This window comes from Micropterus salmoides, unplaced genomic scaffold (genome assembly GCF_014851395.1).
Source record: "Micropterus salmoides isolate LMB-PRFRI ecotype aquatic unplaced genomic scaffold, ASM1485139v1 Ms_hic_scaffold_17, whole genome shotgun sequence".
NCBI lineage: Eukaryota > Metazoa > Chordata > Actinopteri > Centrarchiformes > Centrarchidae > Micropterus > Micropterus salmoides.
The window spans coordinates 29,283,593-29,305,532 of NW_024040817.1; the positions used below are offsets into that span (position 1 = coordinate 29,283,593).

General features: G+C 41.5%; 1 protein-coding gene across 4 annotated transcripts in view; it reads right to left on the bottom strand.

Moving 5' to 3' along the window:
• Positions 1–21,940, bottom strand: part of ptprua (protein tyrosine phosphatase receptor type Ua) — a 193,611-nt gene that overhangs the window by 23,868 nt on the left and 147,803 nt on the right. The window contains exons 14-21 of one of the 4 annotated variants that reach the window (XM_038724915.1): positions 18,394–18,532; positions 16,108–16,137; positions 15,514–15,674; positions 15,000–15,187; positions 11,125–11,197; positions 8,960–9,036; positions 6,603–6,620; positions 3,072–3,108 (exon numbers count right to left, since the gene is read on the bottom strand). In XM_038724915.1, coding sequence (XP_038580843.1) covers positions 3,072–3,108; positions 6,603–6,620; positions 8,960–9,036; positions 11,125–11,197; positions 15,000–15,187; positions 15,514–15,674; positions 16,108–16,137; positions 18,394–18,532 — 723 coding nt within the window. The remainder of the gene's footprint in view (positions 1–3,071; positions 3,109–6,602; positions 6,621–8,959; positions 9,037–11,124; positions 11,198–14,999; positions 15,188–15,513; positions 15,675–16,107; positions 16,138–18,393; positions 18,533–21,940) is intronic. The other 3 variants (XM_038724918.1, XM_038724917.1, XM_038724919.1) reach the window with 3 other exon arrangements.

Below are 21,940 nucleotides of genomic sequence, written 5' to 3' on the forward strand. Positions count from 1 at the left end.
AGAGTGATAGGATTCAATTTTTGGATCAAGAAATAATTGGAAAGAACTGAAACCGCTGAATGGCTTTAATAGGAAGGCTAGCAAAAGGGGCGTTACTGTAATACAGCCCACTGATGACAAAGGCACGGACAAATCTTTCACAATCTGACTGGGACTGAAAAACATTACCCCTGAATTAAGTAAAAAAAGATACAGAAAGGAACAAATAAGCCTGTAGTTTTTTTTTTTGTCTCCAAAGATAAATACAATATAGTGGTGCTTGTTCTCACAGCTTTTTCTTCCACAGTTTTCCTAACGAGAGGAATCAATAGATATGCATTTGACTACACACCCCAGAGCAAACATGCTCTGAAGGTTGAGAAACACAAAAGGAGGAAGGGGTAACAACCAAATGTGCAGAGCCTGACAACGCATTCCCCTTTCATAACAGCAAGATACTTGTCTTTACTGTACCGAGGTGAGCCGACGCTGCCCTGCGTACGTTTTAACACACACACACACACACACACACACACACACACACAGGCAGCTACTTTAACCACTGTTTTCCTTCCTACAGCTTTGTCCCCTTTAAGCAATCACTGCACTGGTTTCTATGTGTATTACTGATACGAGATGTTAATTTTTCAGCAGCAGCAGGAGAAGCCCACTAATGCATCACCAGAGGGACGGTGCAGTCAGTTTAGAGACAGATGATGTGGGATCCCAGCGGTTGGGTGAATCTGTATGCATAGCATAACATGCTGCCGCTTTGGTCTCGGGCTTTCAGAGTGCGCTTGGCATTTCTCCTCCCTGTCCGCCTCCCCCTCTCCCTCGTCTCTGAACATAATAGAAAGTTAGCCCAGAGCACCTGCTGCCTGCTGCACATGCACAGCTGCCTTAAGACTCATAAGATACAAAAAATCAACCTCAGCCTGCCACGACAGCCGACCACCCGGGGCTCACCATGGGTATACAAGTATGCCGAGCATGTTGTTCAGTGCATGCAAAGTGTGAGGGCCTAGTGATAGCTTTAATGATGCAGTGTATGTATTGTATGGAGTGTGTGTGTATAAGTCAGTGTACGTGTAGACACTCCCTGTGTCTAAGAGTGGATTCCAATTAGTTTGGCAATTATAACAAACTGTAATATGTTTTACAACCTGGGTCTTATTTCAGGTTAGACTAGGAGATTAGACTTTTTTAAAATTTAAATTCAGATGTATTATACTCCCTAGCAACCAAGCAAATATGTAGAATTAACCACCAAAATGCCCACACTTGCCTATAAATCAATAAAAGACAGAATCATTTATTAAATTCTAAAATGTAGAGAAATTCAGTAAACTATCTCACGTCACGTATCTTGTTTTACATTTTTTAATGCTAATGTTAGTGACTGTTTGCTGACTAACCAACTACCAGAGAAAAATACATATCACTCACCTTACTACCCTTCCACTGCAGAAACCCACTGCAGGCGCTTCTCACAGTCTCTAAGCACTCTGATAAAACCATACGAACCATGTTTATCTTTTTTATCCAACTTTAGCTTTTTTCCCACATGACCTTGGTCTGGGCTCAAAGAGAGCGCTTGGTGGTTGAGGGCCTAGATTTTTACAGTGTACTGACATCACACACTTAACAGCCAGATCACAGAGAAAACATCAAATCAGGGTCCAAAAAGATTGAGAGATGCAAGGGACATGTTAAGGGGACAAGATATGAAAAAAATGTCCCAGTAACACGCAATATAAGCAATGTAAGAAGCTGCTGGTATGAGACTGAGCCACTCAAGGACCACTATGAACTACTCTAAGGATGGATATCAGAATGTGCATATCATGCTTCAGAGCAGTGTCTACACAGGTTGAGTGTTGAGTGTAGGTCACCCGCTTTTTGTCAGCGCTCAGAGCCCAACACACAATCACTGTGATTACATGTGTAAAACTGAAAAAAATAGCCTTGCTGCGTTTCAGCCGCATTTTTCAGTCGCCCCTCTCCCACTCGTCTGACAGAACAGATACCCTATGCTTCTAACACTACCCAAAGAGTACTTTTATGCTTCAAGTCTATTTCTTATACAGTATAGTGACTTTCTGTATTCCACTTTTATTAGAAGATCATGCTATTTTCCAATTTTGTATGTACATTTAATCCTACTGTCCACTCAGTGTCTTTGTGCATAGTATACTTTTGCAAGTTATGTATTCAATTTGGTAACAGAATAAAATCTTACTAAAAATACAAATACTTACATTAAACTGGTAAATATGTAAAATTATTTTTTTTCAATAATTAATCAGCAGTATTCTATTTTAAGAAACTTAACATTTTTGATTCTTTAAATAAGCAACTTTAGTTGAACTACAATTAAAATTTCACCACGTACGCCAACTTGAATGGCACGTTGTGGCACTGTTTCAACCCCTGCCTGCTCCCTTGTATGCAGAACGACTCCATGAAAAAAAAAATATAGTGAGAGAGAGAGAGAGAGAGAGAGATTTCGGAGGTTACTTTTGTGAAGTGATAGAACTGAGACCAAAGTGAAAGATGGAAAGAAATCAGAGGGGGATTACGAAGTGAAAAACATATTCACTGAATAAATAGGATCAGAGCCGGGAGAGAATAAAGAGAATGTCTTGCTCTCTTTTTCTCTCAGTCTCTTTCTCTCCTTCTTTCTGTCTTTCTCTCTCTCTCTCTGTGAGTGTGTGTGCGTGCCACTTGGGGAATGCAGCCTATATAGTGTATCAAACCGACATCAGAGAGATGGTGCACCACACATGCAGATGGCAGGGAGGAGAGACACAAAAGCAGAACTTCACAGAGAGCGACAGTCAGTAGTGTTACAGTGCAGACTGACTGACAGTTACAGTCGATTGTTATGGGAGTGTTTCTCAGACGCTGGAAAGTGAGGCTTTATGGTGGAAATCCAGATGTGAGCATGAGGCAACACAGGCTCCTTGTTGTTTACACATTAATAATTCATTAAAGCAATTTCAACATTGTCAGCTGGGCTGCTGGGTGAAGAACGCCACAAAACAACGACAATATTAGCAGTCAACAGCCGCTGCTCTGTATTTTGCACTCACCTTGAGTGGCGATGAAGTGGTTCGATCGCTGGTAGCCCTGTGTGACAGAGAGAGCAGGAAACATAGTGGAGAGAAGAAGGAAAAAGAGATGGGAGAGAGTTAATAATTACAAGAGCACATGATGAAGCGAGACTCAGGGACCTCGAACTCTCATTTCACCCCTCCCATCCATTCTCTTTCTCCATTTTCAGCATCAAGTCATCTCTTATTCATCTCGGAGCTGGGTTTGATGTCAGCGCTCTGCTAAATTTGTGCTCTGCTTTTGGCTGAAGATATTTCAGCGGCCCGAGAAAACTAATCTGCGCTGTGCGGTCGGCTGACGACGCTCTGCTTAAAATACATTATAATGTTTGACTGGCAAAATTCTTTGCACTGTTTAGGCTCCGAGTTTGGGTGAAGGATCGCACTTGAATTATAATGCATAGAGAAATGGCATTAATTCAAGTTTTTCTCTGTCTGTCTCTGAGCCAGGTCATTGTATGCAGAGTGAGGGCGCTGCATTTCAAAGGCGGCCAGGCGTGTGGTGCTTTGCATGCAGCCAGAGCTGCTGATCAAAGGTAGATTGACGAGTGAGGGATCTTCAGCTCTGGGAGTAATTCTACCTGAGTGACACTGACTGATCTGGCTGTCTCCTTTCTGCTCAGCTTGACATGAGCGAAATTATGATCCAGTGTGGATGATCTGGAAGGCTTCTGGCGTCCTGGCCCTCCACCAGGCTAACCCCGTGTGCTGAATGCAAAGCAGCCACGCATGATAGATACCAAAAATTAAGATTAGTGCGCCCTCTCATCACTCATTGGTAAAGTAATTCCAATTGCTGTATACGGTAAACATTTGTACAAATACTGTATAGATGCCCCGACACAAACAACAACGCCTCCCCACACGCACTGAAATACATGTACGCGCCATTCAGACACACAAATTACATTGCATAACTGTCATGCCACAGAGGGAAGTTGAGATGGATGGCCTTCGCTATGAAAGAGTGCAGAGACCCTCATTCCCATGAGCCTCAGTTGCTCTGGGCCGACCAGTTTCCTGTCTGTCACCTTGGCAACCACATTTTCCAACAGCAGGCGAGCAGAAAAACATCAAGCAATGTGAATTCACAATGGTTCGGAGAGAAAAAAAAACAAAAAACGAAAACATGCAGAGTCGTTGGAGACGTGGAAAGCTTATCAATCCTATTAAAAAAGAGAGAAAAACAACTTTCAATTTGTTTTTCTTTGACAAGTTTAGCTCACTCTAAGTACAACTTGTGACAAGTTACTCAAAATCTGGCCTTGGTGTATGCAAGTAAGTGAAAACCAGAGCTCAAATTGATCATGCATCTCAGGAATCCGGCTTTAAACATTAACAGAAACCATCCTCCATGTGAGTACTGCAGGACATTAAAGGGAGTTCTGTGGCTTCCACAAATAATTGGACTTTTGCAACACCAAGCAATTTGATTTGTGTTTTTATCTAGCCAAACGGTGGGATTAACAAATTAAAATTACTTTCAGCCTGCATTTGAATGTAAGCTGCATGATAAATGAAATAAGACGTAGTATGAGTATGATGAGACAGAGTGTCATTACGTGTGCGTACAACAAGTTTGTTAAGCACAACTTAAGGAGAAAATACACAGTTTTTTGCCACATCTGACAACAATTTCAAAATAAACAGATGATAGCTGATGCCATAGCATTTTAGCTTCCAAATTATCGCTGTTGTAGCTGCACTTCCTTGTTGCCAAATATTTGCAAGAAATTCATTTCCTGTGGAGTTATTTGGGTGGGTGGAGCAATTACTGTATCCCAAGCAAAAGCTGTTATATAAATTTGTTTATATCCTCTTAATATCTTAGATGGAACATTTTATTTCAACTTAAGACTTTTACTTTTAATATGTTCACACCTGCTGCCACCAGAGACAGGATAAATTTCCTAGATTGAGAATGTATATTATTAGTTTTTTTCTCTAATCAGATTTCGTAGTGGCACGCGTATGTGTATGACTCACTTTGTGGTCAGTTAGAACCAGTTTCTACTTTGACATTTAGGACCGGAGTCCCCCAGTATTTACGACAGTAACGTTCTGAACCAAAATCATGGAGGCAAAGTAAATCCATGCAGAGCTATATATACCACCTTAACAGTGTGGACGTTAGAGGGAACAGCTGTGTATTAGCTGTGTCGCACCATCTGATATTATTTAATGCAGCTCTGCACGAGTTTGAACTGCTCCACGAAAATGTTTGTTTGAAAGGAGTTAATGGTTGAACTCTGTTAACTACTAAACTAGCTGGCTTGCTTGCCGGCAGTTAACAATTTCTCTTACTTGCTAACTGTCAGTTTAGCCAGCTAGCTTTGCTGGCTTTTGGGGCTGGCTAATACTAGCATGTTTCTGGCTAACTAGCATGTTACTGGTCAGTTAGCTGGCCACAATACCTCACCAAGTAGCCCTGCAATAAGTCACCAAGTCACCAAACTTCCAACAACAATAACAAGTAAATGAATCTAGTGCCACAATTAGTAGTAGACTGATATGGGTTTTTCAAAACAAAGGAAAGTCACGTATTCAGAGTAGGCACAATCTAACTTAGAAGATTAAATTAGCCAGTGACGTATTGTGTATTGGAAATTTTATTAATTAATGAAATAAAAAAATACATTTATGCATTATGGTGTAGATTTCGGAATGTGACATTATTCTCGACAGTATAAAAATATATATTAAACATTAGCCAGTAACAGTTTTATTTTAGATTTGCTGTCATTTAGAATGGGAGAAACAGGTTAACATATTGTATAGTCAATGGTGACTGAGGAAATTTATGGCTCAAAACTAACATTTTCACCACCAACTGACATGCTAACACAGTTCTACAGCAGCCACACTGACAAGGCTGCCTGCAGACATTTTATGTATATCAGCTTTATGAATGCAGGTATCGGTCAATGCCTATTATCTCAAAAATCCAGATATCGACCCGATTGATCGGCTGACCAATTAAACGATCACTGGCCACAATTACTCCTCTCTGAGATGCTTGATGAATTTGGGCAATGAGAAAAAGTCTGATCTTGGGTTTTAACTCTGTCTCTAAAATAAATCCCAAACGTCTTTGCACTGAACTTTGTATCAGTTTCTGCAGTTCACTGTCACTGCATATCTTTCCAATGCTTGTGTGTCATGGTGTCTATGAACTTTCATCTGAGTTGCTTGATCTGACCTAGTCTACTCTCCTCTCTGGCATACTATCAGGCCTTTTATAGGACATCTGGATGTTAAGCAAGAACTCCAGGTGAGCATCTGACTATGGATGAAAGATGACAGAAAAACTGCTGCCCTCAGTTTGGCAAAAAAAATGAACTCAGGGGAAAAGATGATGGCTAAAGGCGGATAGGCTCAGCAGCTCAAAGCGGAAAAGGAAAGCAAGATCTGCTGTTGGAGGGAAGCCATGGCAGGGCTTGCAGGGACAATGAGCTGGGGCAGAGTGAAAGGAAGGAGCAGATGGAAAGAGAAGAGAAGCAAGGTACTTACTTCCCTGTTTATCCGAATCTAAGAGATGCCAAAGGTTGAAAACAAGGAGAGAGAAAGAAGGAACGTAGGGGAACAAACAAGAGCTAGTTATTGTGATTAAAGACCAGGAAAAGAGGGTAATGAAATAGTTAGAGAGCAGCTTGCCTTGAGGACCTGGGGAGAGAATAATGTTCAAAAGCCTCAAATTCCAATGTTTCTATACTGAAGGCCAACTTTTGTTTAATATTAACCACAGTCTTTGTAATAGTAATTATTTCCTCTTAACACACTCACCTTTGGCATGCTACATTTGTTTTACATTTATTTAGATTATTCCAAGTCAAGAGGCACAGAGGGAGAAAAGAGTGCTGGGGCAGGTTTTGATCTCAGTGATTCCAGTTGTCCTTGGCATTAATAACACAGATGACGCTTCAGTAAGTTCTGTAATAAAAGAGGGCATGGTAGGGACAATGCCTTAAAAATAAAACTAGTAACTGAATTCAGTCTATGAATTGCTGAAGGTGAACGTCTGCTTCAAAAGTTGGAGTGTCTTCTGCAGCACTTGACCAGCCCAATATGCCTAGGAATTACACCCACATTCGATGATTCCGCACCTCACGATTTATGTCATGTACCCGATGTTCAGGAGTAAGGAGCAGTGTGCATTTGTGGTAAGTAAGATTCTGGAGGTCAGGATGGCGGATAGGTGTGTAGCACATCACACATCTATGATTAATGTTTGCCTTTTTATGAACCATAAACATCATCTATCGCTAACACTTAACCATACCATATTTGCAATGCATTTTTAGAAAGCAAAACATTTTAAAAAACGTGAGTGTACACAAGCATGTCGTCAATGAATGTAATCTGTGGTTTTGCATGTCTAATAAATGTCTAATACTGATGCTCTTGCTTGGCAAATAGATTGAGCTCACAGTTCAGTTAACTTACATGAAGAAAGATTCCAATTCACCCGGGTTTTATTATTTAGGTTTTAGCACTCATTTCCATCAGTTATGAAAACATTGAACTCCGGGAAACATGTTTGCTAAAACATTGCTAAAAAGCTGTAAAAAACAAAAATGAGCCGACCTAAAATACTGACTATGAACCTAACATGTACAAATTAACGTGTGCACTGCAGGCATCCTTTCCTGAGCACCAGAGAAAGAAAAGATGACCTGACAGTGGGTGTAAATAGGCGGCAACAAAAGGAACAGCTAAAGATTTGACACAAAAGTGTCATCTACCCATGCTAAAGACAAATTATGTAAACCTGCATGTGAATGAGAGGAGAAGGCGGTGCAACTTTTCAGTTTAACCTTTAAAAAAAGCACTGTTCCATTTATTCCAACCTTGGCGTCTTCTATGAATCATCTGGAATCATTTCACTGCAGTGTTGTGAGCCAGGGGTCTTGGCATGACATGGCGGTGCTGTAGACGGCACAGTTAATGACACAAAGGCCCTTGGAGCGTTTGTCCTAATGGAGCCCTCACGGAGCACTAAAGGGGGATAATGTGGCCACACACAGCACTGTGAGCTTTGACGTTTCGCTTTAACCGGTGACACCCACATACGCTGAGTCAGGCATCCACTACTGATCTGGCCCCTTCTGTCCACTTTACATTGCCTTTTGTTTAGCACACAATAGCAGAAACAAAGTACGTAACACAGCATTCAGACGACCATAACAACATAAATCCTGCAATGAGTGCTCCAGTAGGTAGGGCCAAAAAATGAGGCAAACCTGTTTTTTCCCTGTCACCCTCAAGTTACCTTTCCATTATGAGCGAGCAGCAGAGCTCACGCCCTGGCCTGTACTGAAGGAAAAAGTGACTGTCCTTCAGATAGTGTCGGTCCATCTAATGCAAAGCTGCTGAGATAGGATCTGGCAGGAGCGTGTACTACTGCTGGGGCTGAAGAGGCTCCCTGAGATACTCACTTGAGCCGAACTGTATGTGAGATGAAAATATCTCAAAGTAGATGAAAGGATCAGCCGTGCTATATTGGGTCCAATTGCGATGCAATGTCGCCTTACAAAAGCATTTGGGTGAGTCATGAGGCCCGGTGCTCTGAGCTTATGGGCTCTTGTAGGATCTCTGGAGTTTCGATAACATCTCGCCTCAAAGCCTGCATGTACTAGCACGCATAGATGTAATGCTATGTTGTGGTTGTAGTCACTAAATGGTTCAGTCAGGAACAGAGAGCTCCCACAACCTCACACAGTAGGTGGAGATCAAGCACGAGTGGGTCGGCCGCAACGATAAAAGGCGACTAGTACGAGCAGTTAAGGTGGAGCTGTGGGATCAGCAAAGACAGAGATAAAGGAGTAGGAGGGGAAGGAGGAGGGAAAACAAGACTGAAGGAGACTTACATCTATGTAGTTCGCATTGACATAATCAGAGCTGGGGTCTGCAAGCAGAGAGTGGAGCTTGACTCGATGGCGATCATCTGAAATGCACAAAAAAGGATTTAAGTAAAAGACACATTTACCGTATCATTCAATATATTGGCAAATAATAAATGCTTAATAAAAGATCTCAGGGTTGTTTGTCTCAACAAATTCACATTAGATGGAGGTTAGGATGTGGAGAGTGAGATAGACAGCAAAGGTCCATGACCGGAATCCAAGCAGGGACATTATGGTTATATGGTAAGCGTCCCATCAACCAGTAAATGCTCGGATTGTTTATTAACTGTTTCAGCTGTTCCTCATCAATTTAAAAGATCATTCATGTGCATTAGAACAGTTGTTATTAGGGATGAAGGAGTATCTATACTATGTAATCTAACAAATTAAATGATCTGGATCTAGATCCGTACTCGGATGGGGCGGGGCTTAACATGGATGTGGGCGGGGCTAGATATAAGTAGTTATTAAAGCCTGAAATTCATCAATCAGAAGTTGCTATATTTATTAGAAATCTATTGACATAGCAGCCTCAGATTTGAGCTTCAGAGCAATGCTGTTGATTACAATAGCTATAGTACTATTTTTTTTAAAGGTTCCTATATTTATAGTTTATTTTAGTCTGATGATACCTGTACTCGTAAAAAGTACATTACCTGTACTGTATACTCGTTTCAACAGAGTACTCACTCAGCCTATCTAGTTTTAATCATCATTTCTGTCAATAACAATTACATTGCCTCCAAATAACTGCAGAGATCTGAGAATGCAACGACTTTGGTATAAAGTCTGACGGCCAAGAAACACAAGCAGTCAGATGATCACACAGAGCAGAGACACACTGATCCAAATTTTCTCTTAATACCAACTCCTGCCGAAGTGGTTATACCGAGAACTGATCTGATACCACTGCCCTCTTTTTTAAAGTTGCATAATCTGTAAACCTCACAGCGTAGAACTCATTGGAAGGTAGCATGAGGACTGGGACATTGACAAAGAAACTGTATTTGATGCAAATCGAACACTGAAGCGCTTTTCCCAGTTCCGCTTCATAAGGTCAGTATTGGTGTCAATACCAATGCGTACTGACCTGCGCTATTGTATCGGCGCATCCCTAATTACTGACATTTGTTGGTGAGATTACTTTCGGTTTCGCTCCAGATAAAGTGATCTCAGATAATAAGGTTAAGCTATTAGTTATTAACTATTGCTTGTGTTCTCAAATCTCAGCAAACACTTTGGTGAGTAGAATTCTAACCAATAGGAAGGATTGCCAAAGCTATGAAAGTAGGACCAGAGTGTTAATACTATAGAATGATCCTGCAAAGGGCAGTTGTGTCTACATTAGTGTTTCCAGGACATTTTTGCGGAGCCCACTGTCCACAGAAACACCGTCTTCTCTATCTTTTCAGTTAGCAAAACCTGTGCATCCCAGCCAACATCTGGTAAGCAGTGGGGACAGCCAGCTGACCAAGTACACAGCTGCGTTTGCCCTCCATTCAACCCTCTCCTGCTCTCTGTTGTCACCTATTTTTTGTTTTTCTAACAACCAAATTCACCCCCTATGTATTCTTATTTATATGTTTGTTTGTTTTTATTGTCCGGCAACTGAATGCGTATGAAACGGCAACTGAATTGCGGCACATAAACACCCCGTTCCCAAGCTCCTGCTTAACAACTATATTGGCATTTCAAATGAACAATCACAGAGGAAGTTTGAGTAAGAAGTTCTTTTTAACGACCCTCACTGGCCCGGCTTACGTCATCGTTTTACTAAAGCTCTGTTTACCCCATACACACAGTAACGCCAATGCAATATTTTAAGATTTACACACTCTGAAGGGCCATTCTGGAAATCGACACTAACATTTTTAATTAATCAAACCTTAATTACATTGTAACAAGTTGTTCTTTTATGTTGAATTAACAACCATTCAACTGGGAGTAAAAATAATTATTGGGTGGCTTTGGCAGACTAGTAAGACACGGCAGTTATCTTGTTAAATGGTACACCACTTTACAGTGTAAGTATGAAAAGCTATTAATGTTAAGGTGTGCTGTAGCCCACAGTAAAACTGAAACTGAATCAGAGCCAAGTGATTTCTTTCGTGGTACCCCAAAGTACTTACGGCTAAGCAAGCTATCCTGCCTTCCTTTGGTCTTGTCCTTCTTTTTCGTGACGTCCCAGCCATCAAAAAAACTCTGCAAAGTAAAGTTAGAGAATTAAAAAAAAAAAAAAAACAGGGGCAGATGTGTCTTTGACACATCTTGAAACTCACAATAGAAATTTCTTTGCCAATGCAAATGTTACCCTAAGGTTGCCTGAATAACTCCACCAAGCATATTTAGCATTTAGCATCTTAAGCATTAGCATCTTGCCAAGTCATCAACAGACATCTGCCACAACATAGAGGGGACAGACTGAAGCTGAGAGATGATACCCGGCCTTCAGAAGGGAGGAGGCGGCCCACTGGAGTCATTCTCATTCTAGACATAGTGTAGAGCTTGCTGCGTGAAGAAGCCATTTCTCGATAATACCTCAGTGTTAAACTGCTAAATCTGTGACAGCTGTTTACGACACCCATCCACTAAATCTGCTGGTGCGGCGAGATGTGTCACAGAATCTAAATCAATACTATAAATTTAAGAAGAGCAGGAGGGAAAAAAAAACTAACAAAAATGAACACTGAGGAGCCTGGCGCGAATCGTGTCATATTCTTTTGAATTTGAAGTCACAGCCTGATCTCCTTGCTGTATTGGTAATCACATCCAGGCTCTTGTACTGAGGCACGCTGTCTCTCATCTGCAGCCGACCAATCCCCCTGAGGGGCAAAGTGGGACCGCCCAAGACCCCGGCCGAGCCGCACAAAGCAAGCTGATCAGGATCTTACATCTGCTTCTGCATCCTGTACAGGTAATCCTGCTTAACAAACCTGCCTTTGTCCAGAACCCTGTATTTTTGGAGCCTCAATAACATTCAGTTCACCTTCAGAAAGCTTTACATTATTTATTTCTTCTCTATTAACTCACCAGCTAAATTCAATACGCTCAATGTTTAAAGTGATTTGGTTTCATATTTCAGTATTTCTCTGTAACATTTAATATTCATCAATACATGACCAAATTCCAGCTCCTTACTGGCCTGACATATCCAACATTGGTTGCATTTACTCAAGTACAAACTTGAGGTACTTGTACTTTACTTGAGTATTTTCTTTTCATGCCCCTTTCTACTTCTACTCCACTACTTCTCAGGGGGAACTTTTTACTTCACTACATTTATCTGACTGCCATGTTTTATAAGTACAGCTGACACGATTACTAGATTGACATTGAAACTAACTGGCAACAACTTTGATGGTTTAAGATATTCTTCATGTGAAAAATTTTCACAGATGTGAAGATTTGCAGCGTTTCCTTTTAATTATTTCAATTTACTTGTAATCATTTTGAGCTTTGTACTGTTGGTTAGACAAAGCAAGCATTGTGAAGGTGTCACTTTGGGCTCTGGGTAAACGTGACGGCATTTCTCACTATTTTCAGAATTTCAAAAATTGATTAATGGAGAAAATAATCATCAGATTAATCCAGAAACAAAATAATCATTAGTTGCACTCCAATGCAAAATAGTTAAAAATGAGCTCCCCTTCAACAATTATAACAGTAAAATCCTGCTTTTACATTAAAGCACAGAGGGCTGCATCAGTCATGGAGGATGACCTGATGTCTGTCACTGCCTTTATTCACTGGCTCTGGTTCCAGATGTTGGTTTCCAAACACAACACATACAGTATCCTACCCACACAGAGGGCGTGACTCATTCACAACACCCCACAATGCCTTGCAACATGTCTGATCAATGACAGCAGCATGACCCTGTGGGAAATAAGGGTTATGAAGTCTGACAGCAGTGTGCACGCTGATCCCCTTCATCTTGTTTATTTCTCCAGGCGATGGGGAGCCAGACTGAGGAGTGAAAAAGCGACCCATATATTGATTTTGGGGGGTGTGGGGGTGGGGGGGGTGTGGGGGTACTTGTCAAACCCTCAGGGATCTTAATGAATCGCTAAAAGTGCATCAGGCCTCCTGCAGGTAGATGTGCAAAAAACACTTATCACCACTGGTTGATGTGGAGGACTTCATAGTAAAGTAAAAAGAAAGTAACTTTGAAAAGCATAATTAGTCCACAGAGCACCAGAAAGTTCAGTATATCTGCATTGTCTCTGTAATGCAAATGAAGTAAAACAGCATTTTACTGCCGGCTCATGAATATTAAACACTGCATTTAAGCCTTTTCAAAGTAGACAGTAGCTGGCAGTAACACACAGACAGACTCAGTGCACTAACTACACCTGAAAAATATCAGGAATTTCTAAATGATACCATCTGTAAAATTGATCTCACTCCTTTTTCCTTCGCAGCAGGAGACCGGGTGGTCTAGGTGTTACAAAAAGCATCCTGTAAATAAAAACCTCACAGGTTTGGGCCTCTTAGCTGTCCGTACTGTCTGTACTGTGCATCTCTCACTTTCACAAGAACATGAAAGAAAGTATCAGTGCCTCTGTTCTTATTATGGTCTTACAACTTCTTACTTTACTTGCCTACCAGACAACACACCAAAAAATTATTGTAGCCATTTTAACAGAAACTCTGAAACATCCTGCTTTTGAAAAGACAATGGAAATCCAAGTAAGAGGGCCACGGCTTCTTCATTTCTTGCAATGATAAAGGGCTGCATGTGGACACCTAAACATTACACGCCAAACTCTGGGAATTAATGTGCTGCTATACCAGCTTCCACTCTTCTAGTTTCAGGCTTTCCACCAGAGTTTGGAAGCACAGGTCCAACACTGATGTTGGGTGATAAGTTCTGGCTCGCAGGGCTTTCCAGTTCATTCTGAAGGTGTTGGATTGGGCAGAGATGTGCAGCCTGTATTCAAAACATTGTCCCAGAGCATCATTCAGGTAATAGGGGGGACTGTTCAACAAAAAACATTTAAATGTAAAAAAAAGTAATGTATAGAAGTAATGTATGTGAGCACCTGTGAACTAAATAACATCATACAAGAGTGAATAATAATTCAACGATCATTTATCGATTGCTTTAGTTTAATTGTTTTTACTAATGTGTACCATGGCTGCACCACACATAAATACGGTAAAACATAATAACAATGGACCAAAAAACCTTTGTGGAAAATGTCCTTTTCTGCAGATTCTGCAGAAGTGCCAGCAGCAATTCCCATTTGAAGTGAATGCAGCATTAAATCACTTTTGTGCAATTGTCGAATTCAAGTATAAAAAACCAACACAGTGCTGAAGGTGCATGTCGTGTGTATAAGCTTTATTCTAAACTATTGTCTAAAATTAAATGATGTCACCGGAAATGTGCTCCCAGTGTAAATATAGAAAGATTTCAGTAGTTTCTCCCTCTTCGCTTGCTGTTCCACTACATCAACAGAAAACAGGAGCTGACTTACAACTGCTTGCACCTAAGTAAATTTTATAGTGACACCCATTTAATAACACGTCCTCCAGATTAAATGACAAAATACACCCTTTTCCCAACCACTCCAGAACGACACATAGAAGCCTCTTCCCCTCTGACAGCCCTATCAGCAGGACGACATCATTGTCACTTGAACTTAAACATCCGTCGCTATGGGGCACTTGCTGAAATGACTGATGATGTCGTTTTCCTTGGGAGCACGGTCTCCATTTTTATTTTGCTATGTTATAGCCTAACTCCCACACTACTTTCAAAATAATATGTTTGAGCTTACACATGCAGTATTAACCGCGAAAGCCCGCCGGGCTCTGCGCAGGCAAGTCAGGTCCCTCCGCAGCAAACTGAGGAAACCTTTTTTTTTGACCTGGCTTTGTGCAAACTGTTGCCACAAAGAGGGAAGCACAATATCAGTATTTGTTGTAGCATGATTTCCCTTAATTGGAACTCAGGGGGCTCAGCTCGCCTATAGTGTGTGTCTCTTTCTTCACGTCTTACCTCATATTCTTGTTTGAAGCCGTATCCCTCTGCTGTCTTCATCTGGTTGATGTGCTGGAGGAGGTCAGCCACCCTTACAGCAGGGTGGAGCTGACCCGTGTGATAAGGCGAGCTCTTCCTCCGACAGTGACGGTGGGGCGAGCCTCCCAATAAGCTGCTGGACTCGTTGACGGAGCTTCGTTGCTCATCTGGGAACATGGACACATACAGTTCAAGGCATACCGCTGACATTATGCATGACACGGTTCTTTTTAAAAATTTTTTCATTCATGTAAACTCAGCTGAAAAGTCTAGGGGGCAGCTCAAGGACAAAAAGGCCTGACTGACTGGCACAGCAGAATATTCAAACAGACAAGAGACTTGCAGGAGAGTTCTCTGTTGAGAACACCTTATGGTCTGGCAGAACAGATCGGATACATGCTCGAAAATAAATGTGGCTGAAGGTCGGGAAGGAGGGAGCTTCCTCTCTCTAGACAATTTCTCAAGAGTACCCATATGTTCCTCGCTGTCTTACTTCGAGCGTTGCAGCCGTGGGCATCCATGAAAGAGTGGGCCATCCTCTCATCCTGCTGGAGAGTGCTCTGCTCTGTCATGCTGCAGTCTAAAGAGCTCAGCTTCCGACTCTTCTCCTGCCTGTAGGACATGGCTGCCTTGTTTATGGCCACCTTCTTCCTACTGTAGAGATGCAGAGAGAGTGCAGAAGGATAGGGGGTGGGGGGGGGGGGAGCAATAATAGACAGAGGACAGCAGAGAAGGGGCAGAATAAGAGAAAGGCAAGCAAAGAGATAAGGAAGAAAGGAAAGGAGGGTGGGTGAGGAGATGAGAAATTGGACTGTGGGGGAAACATAAGGGCTACGAGATTGAAACTGCACGAGGGGGAAAGTGCGATTTGGTGATAGCAAGAGAGTGCTGGGGTGGCGGTGGGGTTGTGGTGGAGGTGGAGGGGCGAAAGGAGAAGGAGGAGGAGGGAAGGGGAGTCTATACTGGAGGATGGCGTGGAGATAGCAATGCTGATTTCCACTCTAGTAACCCTGGGGCTACGAAGGGCAAGCAAGGGGAAGATGGCGTCAGGGTGTCAGGCTGGAAGGTGGAGAAAGGAGTAACTTACGGGTAGTAAGGGTAAGAATAGAAGTCCCTTCTGATTAGCATGAAGGAGGAGGAAAGGAGAGAGACAGAGAGTGAGGAGAAACAAAAAGAGAGGTGACTATGGTTTACCAAGATGGCCATCAGAAAGATAAATGAAGATGCTCAGTGCGTTTGGAATGTTCCAAGCAAGCAATCATGAAGCAGGATCAAAGCAAAAAGAATGAAGAAAGCGCCTGCTGCACACCAAAACTCAAGGTTTTATGTTTTATGTTTTCTACCTCAGGTTATATTTGCACTTATGTTGCTGTATTTTGGTTGTTATTGTCATTTCTTATCCTCCCACAGCTTTGGGCCCATTTCCAACTGATTTTACTCTCAATTCAATGCTTAATAACGTCTCATGTAAACATCACAGAACCATGACCACTGGCGTAAGTTGAAGACATTTGTACCATCAGTTGTACAAATAAAAACGCATTGTAGTAAACCTACTTAAATATGAATTATATATATAAGTTATTTTCTGGTTCCTGCACTTCTCGTCCACAAGTGTAACAAACTTCAGGTTGATGTCTAAGCACTAACATTTTGCGGGGCAATCAGTGAGCAGTGTACCAGGGCGTCCTTTTGTATAGTAAACCTTCAACCAATAATATGAAGCGGTATTGTGACTTTGTTTGTCTGGGTGACCTTACAACTCTTTACAACTATTTAGGGTAGGCCTATTTTTGATTTCTGAAATGTACAGTATATTTGGCAGTGTGGAATTCACATTTTCTTTCCAAGGTTCACAGTGGATTACACTTTTATCTTTGGATGATTATAAACTCTAACTGTGAAAGAACCAAAAATTCCTGCACAGGATCACTTGTAATCACTTTCTTTACTAATTTGGGTCCGCACACCTTCATCAGTAACTAGATTTGACATGAATTCCATAAATTTTACCTGATGGTTTGACATTAGTACAGGTGGTCGACAGAATGCAGGATTTCATGGTTCCTTCATGGCATACATTTAGACGTAGACATTAAATACTTACAGATTACAGACTTACAGATTAAATGCACTTTGTTTGGCAATGACTGAAATGCAAATATCCCTAAGGTGGCGTCCGTGTTTTTACCTTTGGTTTGGTTTATTGACAACAGTCAAATATTGTTTTAAAATATAGCATTTCAGAGTTTGTCAGGGACAGAATGATAACGTCCTGGACTTATTTCTATAAGCGTCCCTTGTGTTTACAGTGTCCAACAACCATGAGATTAGGTTACAGGATATTATAAAGTAAAAACTGCTGTTGACGCTAATGTTATCATAAAAAATTAATTTGTTTAGCACGTAGACATGGTAAAAAGGCACGTGTCATATGACATATAGTACAAGATGCAAATATCAATTGATCTAAAAAGTAGGAATGTGTATAGTCTCTTAGGTAATATGTATGTAGCAGGCATTGTTCAGATATTGTGTTCAAGGTAGGAGGATTTGACTCCTTAATTAAAGGAAACCTTACCATATTTACATACAGTCTAACTATGTACATGCATCACACATCTTAAGGCTAAATATAAACACGTCTGCTCCTGTTGCCCCCATGTGGCTGTCTAGTTAATTTTGTGCCGGTGAGATTGGTCCACTGAATCTTATCAGTCACTGCCTTCTTCCAGACATCCCATTCATTCTCCCTACATTCTCTGTGAGAAAATTCCTCAGGGCAGAGTTCCTCTCAAAAAAAAAATAAATAAATAAAAATAAATGCCAAAACAACCTTCCTAACCAATTACTAGGCCATCCACTGGCACCTCACAGCTGCTCGCTTCATGTAATTGAGTGGGCAATGGAATAACATGCCCCTTGATGAAATATTTCACACTCAGATGAGTGTTCCACCATTGCCCAGCAAGCGAAGGAAGAATACACTGCAGGTGCGATTGACGACAGAGGTAATTTGCAGGTGGAAAGCAGCCAATGATTCCAGTGCGAGCAGGCTACATTTGAATGTGCTCAGCCAACACGCAGACCTTGAAATTAAAAGACGAGATGAAACACAAAAGCTTGGCTGAGGCAGCAGTGGGAGAGTTTAGGATTAATGCTCTACCATTCCACTAACTCTGGTTGTAATTCACTCTCATTGCCAAATGCTTTCCTCAATAGACCCTAGCAGCCAAGTGGGATAGAGATAAATTTACTCCTTTGGATAGGCTACACAGGAACAGAAGGACTTTTAATGTTTGACTCTGAAAAGGTCTGACCCACCTCACGTCAACTGGCCAGCAGACACACAAACATTTTCACAGCCACTCACCCCTTCTTGACTATGATGACGATGGCCCCGAGAAGCAGAATGAGGACCACCAGACCACCGGCGCATGCCCCAAGGATCAGTCCCATGTCTTCGGCATGCTGGGATACCTCCAGGGCCCGCTTAGAATCCTTGCAGGCAGCTGCGCATCATGACAGAGAGGTAAGAAAGAGGAGAAGGCCACTGCAAATGGGTATTCAGTAATAATTGCAAAAACAAGATGCTACATGTGGTGGTTTTATCACATTCATTTTAGCACAATATCATAAACAAATATTACGATTGCCAAGAAAATTGGCAGCGTCTGCTGGTCTCAAGACAGGTCTGGTTTGGTGGGAAATCTGCTGGATTTCCTGACTGATTTATGGCACAAAACAAGAAACGTGTGCTGTTCTTTTACCACAGAGAGAGCCTGAAATGTGAGTTCATCCAAATGGCTGAAGAAACATATTTTCTCACTCACAAATAGTGGAGATTTCTATGTAGCTAAGCAAATTGTTTTGGTTTTATTTACCCATTTTAAAACAAATCCACATATTAATAAAAATTATAAATTCACTCTTTTTGGACACAGCCCACATGTTGTGTTTTTAACCTGGTGTATGCATACATTACCAAGAAATAGGCTCCCCCACATTGAGATGGGCTTCCTTGTTGTTGTCCAAATTATCATGCGTTAAACTGCCTGGTGATAATATCTTCATTGAACCTGTCACAGTAACATTTCAAAGGCTGCAGCTCACTTTCAACTTTAATTTCTATAATACACTCAGTCATGGATCCAAACAGGTTGGGCACAGTGAGGATAAGGATCCTCACTCTGTAGTGTTACATCCACCAGGCCGATTCAAACAAGCCGGGGAGGGTGTTCGAGGTCACCGCAAAACCCAGCTGGGGCTTTAACAGCAGTGAGTTTGCAGCTAAAGTAGTCCGCGAGCTAGCAACAGCTGTGCTGAAATAATCGCTCGAGGCTGCAATGGAATAAAGAGCTCACCAGACAGCATCAGAGAGGGCCTGAACACTTTTTCAGTGCACTGATATCAGCAACGTGAGTGTCTACAAAGAGGAGCTAAAAATGTTTGGCTTGGGTGAGACTGGTTATCTTACCGAAATGATGCATGCTCTCATTCAGGCAGCTATTTCCCGCCTACCCATATGTCACAGTCTCAGTGAATTTCTTTCTGCGTTGCCATCTCAGCTAGCCAAGTGCATGAAATCCCCCTCTCTATGAATCATCTGGGCACCCTGTTGTGTTTCATCCAAAGGTGAAAAATTGCTATTAAGTACGAATGAATTGAAGCAGTATTATTACACTCTCGGCAGCATGCACTTCATTAACAAACCATCTCATTGATGGGAAAACAAATAAGGTGGGGAACAAAACAAAATGCAGAGAGATGGAAGCAGGACAACTGAGTTGGACAACATCTCTGTATTTTGACAAAGCAATGATGCTCCACCGGGGAGTTATTGCCTTTTGTCTGTGACTGAAAAGGGGGGGGGGGCTTTACAGTGAGGCAGAATGCTCAGTTTGGCTTGATAAGCTGTGGATTGGTGGGGACTATAGCTCCTGGCAGACAATACAGCCTGACAGACTTGCCATAATCACACAAATCATTCTGGGTGAGTCATTCTGCCTTTGGGGCCATGATTAGAAACTGGCTATCACGGTAAATTTCCTTGCACCAAAACATCCTGCCGTGGTCAAGCAGGGAAATCCACAGGGATAGGAGAGCTTTAAGATAATGGGACGCGTGTGTCATCATAATTTGTCATTTCCTTGTATTGGTCAGCAATTTATCAAGACACAGCGTGTTATTTTGTGTCTGAGAGGACAGAGGACACGAGCATACGCAGAATGTAAATCCTCAAAAGAATGTGGGCAGCATAAACAAATACAGGCTGTACACTAATGAAGGCCTTGAAGGAGGCTGGGATTAACTGTGTTATATTGGTTCACTTAGGTAAATTCAGTGTAGAGTACCACAGCACTTATTCCATTAGTGCACCAACAGAATCACGGCACATTCACCACTCTCCTGCTATGAGTTTTTTAACAAAAACACTGTTCTCCTTCCACAAATAATTCCAATTGCTTCTACTTTGCCATTTTTTGGATCAGTGTTACGGTACTGTCAATACACGTAAACACTACATTATTCATAATTTCTTAGGAATGAGTTTGAAAAAAGACAAACACATTTAACATATATTTTCAATTAAAAAAAAGCCATCCAGCAAGAACAAATAAGGGCTGGTCCCTAATAAAGGCCTTACAGGAAGCTGGAATTACCTGTACCTCGTGTAGCTAAATGCAGTATAATGTACTGTAAGTACAACAACAGAATGACGTCACACTCTGAGTTGCACTTTAAGAGAAACCCGGTTCTCATTCTCTATTTGCAATCGCTACTTTGCCATTGCTTTGATCGTATTAAAAGGTACTGTCAACGAAAGATACATCATATTATTCTTGTCATTAAGGAGAGAGAAGACATAAACATAGATTTGCCGCTTTTCCCTTGCATGGTACCAGCTCAACTCGCCTCGCCTTTTTTGTTTTTCCATCGTGGAAATGTTGTACCTGTACCTGCTCCCTGGTAGTTTTTTTCATCTCACCTCCGTCGAGATTCCAAGTGAGCTGAGGCGATACTAAACGTGACGTGACGTGAAAACACACAGCAGGCTGCAGATTGGTCAGAGAGAATTGTTACTATTCACTGCATTCATTATTGAGAAAGAAAGTTTATATTTTATATTTTATGTACGTTATTTCATCACTAAATCCATCAAAGTTTTGAGGTGAGAAATCAACTGTGTAGATTTTGAATACTGACAGTTTTACGAAAAGGGATGGTGGATCAAAAATGTGCTTGAACATTTTCAGAGTGGAGGAGTGGCGGCGGGGGAAGCTCGCAGCAACCCGAGGGAGTAGCTCGTGAGGCCGGCCACCCGCTCACAGAGCCCTCTGGTCCCAAAGTCCCACAGACCAGTGCAGCCGACGCAGCAGAGACTCCAGCAACAACAGCAGAGGAAAATACAGCTGTAAGATTTTCACTCCGCTTTTCTGTCTTTACATTCTGAGTAATGTTGAAAGGTTTTAACTTAAATCAAAGAGCTATGCTCTCTAGAAAGCTTCTAATGTTTCATCGGCAGTTAATTTACTGTGAAATCAAAGGCAATCAATTAATGAATAAAAAACAGTATCTGTTAAAAAAAAAAAGAAGCAGAGTGTGAGTATGGCATACGTATGTTGTTTTGAAATTTTTCTTTTTTACGAAACTGAAAGGGGAGCAGATCAGAGAACAATTCACCACAATGTGCTACTAATATAAGCCGGTTTCTGTGTCTCTCTACAGTTGAGGTAAATGAAGTATAGACAAATTATTTAAGAATTTATAGTATGACACCATTCCATTCAGCTGTCACATAGATTTTAAGCAAAATGTTCAAATGCTGCAAAAGCTAAATGTGAATTTGACGCCTTTCTACTGGCTGAGCAGACATGAATAAAAGCCTCCTCTTGGAGCAGAATGGTGAATATTTCAAG